The sequence below is a fragment of the Vigna unguiculata genome, chromosome 10 (assembly GCF_037176805.1).
Source record: "Vigna unguiculata cultivar grain cowpea cultivar isolate G323 ecotype 2 chromosome 10, ASM3717680v1, whole genome shotgun sequence".
Classification (NCBI taxonomy): Eukaryota; Viridiplantae; Streptophyta; class Magnoliopsida; order Fabales; family Fabaceae; genus Vigna; species Vigna unguiculata.
This window is the reverse complement of record NC_140801.1, coordinates 34588320-34591398: the sequence shown is the minus strand read 5'-3', so window position 1 is coordinate 34591398 and position 3079 is coordinate 34588320. Positions and strand designations below refer to the sequence as shown.

The window sequence follows — 3079 nt, the reverse complement described above, 5'->3', positions numbered from 1 at the left end:
AAGGTACAACCTAGCATTACATCCAATGCATCAGGAAAGCAGAGGGGGTCATCTTCACCGACCTATTGTAAATAAAAATAATAAATATAAAACACATTTCATACCAGTAATAGTGTATACAAAATCAACAATGCATAATATAAAAAAATTGACCTCAATCATTCTTTTTTGCAAATTTGCAGCAGACAAGCCAATAATGTTTCTACATTCTTGGTCCCATACAACAAAGTTAGCATAATTGTTTGAATCATCACAGACTTGTATTTGGAGCTTATACCTACAAAATACATAACTATTACAATTAACAACTAAGATAGCTCACATAATGTAAAACACAATATAACAATATACAACTTGAAAATAGGGAGGGCATTATCCTTATCGCAATAAGTGCACTTGAAAGAAACTACTTTATAAGTCCTTTTGTTACAATGGTTGCAAACCAAATAGTACCAGCCCTCATTATCTAAGTTAAACTTAACAGTTGTTGCAACAGTCACGTATACAACTTCCTATATCAAAACAAAAATTTGAAGTTCAATTTATTTAAAAAATTGAAATTAAATTAAATAATTTCTAAAAACTTGTTTTCATACCTTCTTCATTGATGGGATTTCAGATAAACTTTTTACTGAACATTTATATACAAACCGTTCAACATCAGTATATTGGGAAGACTAAGTCAATTGACTTGCACACTGACTCAATATCACTTCATCAGGATCAATTATGCAAATCAATTAATCAAACAAAATAAACCACACTATTCTTAATATATAAAAAATCATTCCATTAGAACTTGCAATTAATTAAAAATGGACATTAATATTTCTAGGTACAACGTTTAAAATTGGAATAACTTACTTTTTCATACGTTTCTCAACTATTTGAGGAAAATCATTTTCCATTATCAACTTTGTACCATTCCACGTATTAGAAACTAAAATTGGAAATTCACCTACTTATGAAAACCAATGTTAGAAAAAAGGATTATTATATTCAAGGAAGTACATGTTTGATAAAGTAATCTACCTGCAACTGGTTTGATTTTATCTTGAGTAATCATAACCACCAGCTTCTCCAAATTAGGTAGTTCATTATACATCTATAGAAGCTTCTTGCAATAATCATCCCACAATGTACAACAAATTGCAGCACCACTGCAGCAAATAAAAAATTTGTAAGTTCAAATAGATAAAATATTAATATAGCATTGTGATAGTACAATTATTTTGAAGTACCTCAGATCCACCAAAGTAAACACCACATTCTTTGAGTCAACATTTTTGAACTGAGGCTTAATTCTCATATTCTCTACCACACCAATCAAATCTCAATCACACAATATACAAAAAAGGGTTAACATCACTATTATATGAAAATTTGTTTAAAATACAATAGTAAACATATTTCTCATACTTATAAGCAAGTCCGGAATAAAATTGCCACCAACAATCTCTTTTATACTTTTAAAGGAAAAATCTTTCATTGGAACTTTAGGAATAGCTTGTGACTTCACAAAAGTAGCACCAATAAACAGTAACTTGTAAGGATGCTCACATACTCTGTACTGTCCTTCATTTTTTAGTATCTTGAAATTGTGCATGATATATGTTTCTCCCTCAATCAACTTGCTATCCCATAAATCAAACTCTTCCCTTTGAACAATGCAATGTATCTTGTCCACCTACAAAAAATAATCAACATAACAAATTAGAAAAATAAAAGATATAAAAAAAATTCAACGGTTTACTTATGAAATACTTACATTTTCATCCATCAAAATCATCTTCAACTAAAGATTTGAATCATGGGACTGAACATACCAATGATCAACAACTTTAACAGCCAGCTTTAGAGTCTCCCTCTTACCATCGATATCTTTAATCATATCCAGCTTCTTCGCCATTGCACTTCCTACAAAAACAGCAAAAAATTTGAAAAAAATAAAACATCATAACTTCAAACTATAATAATAGCAAAGATCAGTAAATGTTCAGATAAACACAATCATATAAAACACACAAAAGAACAACAAACAACTCTAGGAAGCATTCACCAACAGAAGCAAAAAACAACCACAAAACATAACTCCAATACAATGAAAATAACATAAAAAATATGGATCTACTTAAAAGCATTTTCCAAAATTGAGATTAGACATTAGCATTTTCCAAAATTGAGATTTTCTTTTTGAAGGGAAATGGGGATTGAAGAATAATAAAAGATTGAGGTATTTAGTGAATATGATCATCTTTGCGAATGTGTTAGATGGAATCGCAATTTTGTTGCAATTCAAGGTTTTGAGGTGAGTAGATATTGTGGTCTCAATCTCCCATGGTGGATAGTTTGCTTCTTGTTCAAGGCGCTCGACTCTTCTTCCAAAAGCTCTGGACTTTACAATGAATTGCTTAAGGGGTATTTTAAATAGGGTCGCATTCATGATGCGCTACTTGCGCTTGACTAAATGTTTGAAAAGGATTCTGATTCCTCATGATGATTTAACGGTTAAAGTTGTTTTTGGAGTATTGGGGAAGAAGGAGCGCCATTAAAGAAGCTTTGTTGATAAACAACTTGTGGGGTTTGTTACCATGATGTGTGAGCATGGGATTTTCCTTGATGAGTTTAAGCTAACCCAAATGATAATAAGGATGTGCTGGCAACGAAAGAATGGTGTGGCGTGGCAGGTTTTGCAGATTGGGTGGTGCAGTTACGGTTAAAGTTGCATCCTGTAATGCTCTGTTAGTTGGGTTGGGAAGGGAGAGGGACACTCAGCGAATGAATAAACTGATGGCGGAAATGGAAGAGATGGTGATAAAGCCCACTGTTGTGACCATTGGGATTATTGTTAAACAGTTGTGCAAAGCTAAGAGGATTGATGAGACACTGGAGATGTTTGATAAGTTGAGAGCCAAAGGAGAAGGTAATTTCTAATATACGCTAGTTATCAAAAAACAATAATTCACATTAATAATTTGATTTGTCTAGTCATTTTTTAATGAGATAAAATCATGCCTACTCATTGTTCCTTTATTAACATAATTTAATAGCAGGGGCATGATTGATACCAATTTTAAAT

At 31.9% G+C, this 3079-nt stretch overlaps 1 protein-coding gene across 1 annotated transcript; it reads right to left on the bottom strand.

Annotated features, from left to right (window-relative positions):
• Positions 1-1105: 1105 nt before the first annotated feature.
• On the bottom strand, positions 1106-1909 carry LOC146882429 (uncharacterized). The gene is made up of 4 exons (XM_085667402.1): positions 1841-1909; positions 1420-1687; positions 1242-1314; positions 1106-1160 (listed from the first exon to the last, which is right to left on the bottom strand). The coding sequence occupies exons 1-4, from the start codon at positions 1907-1909 to the stop codon at positions 1106-1108; spliced, it is 465 nt and encodes a 154-aa protein (XP_085523528.1).
• Positions 1910-3079: the final 1170 nt, after the last annotated feature.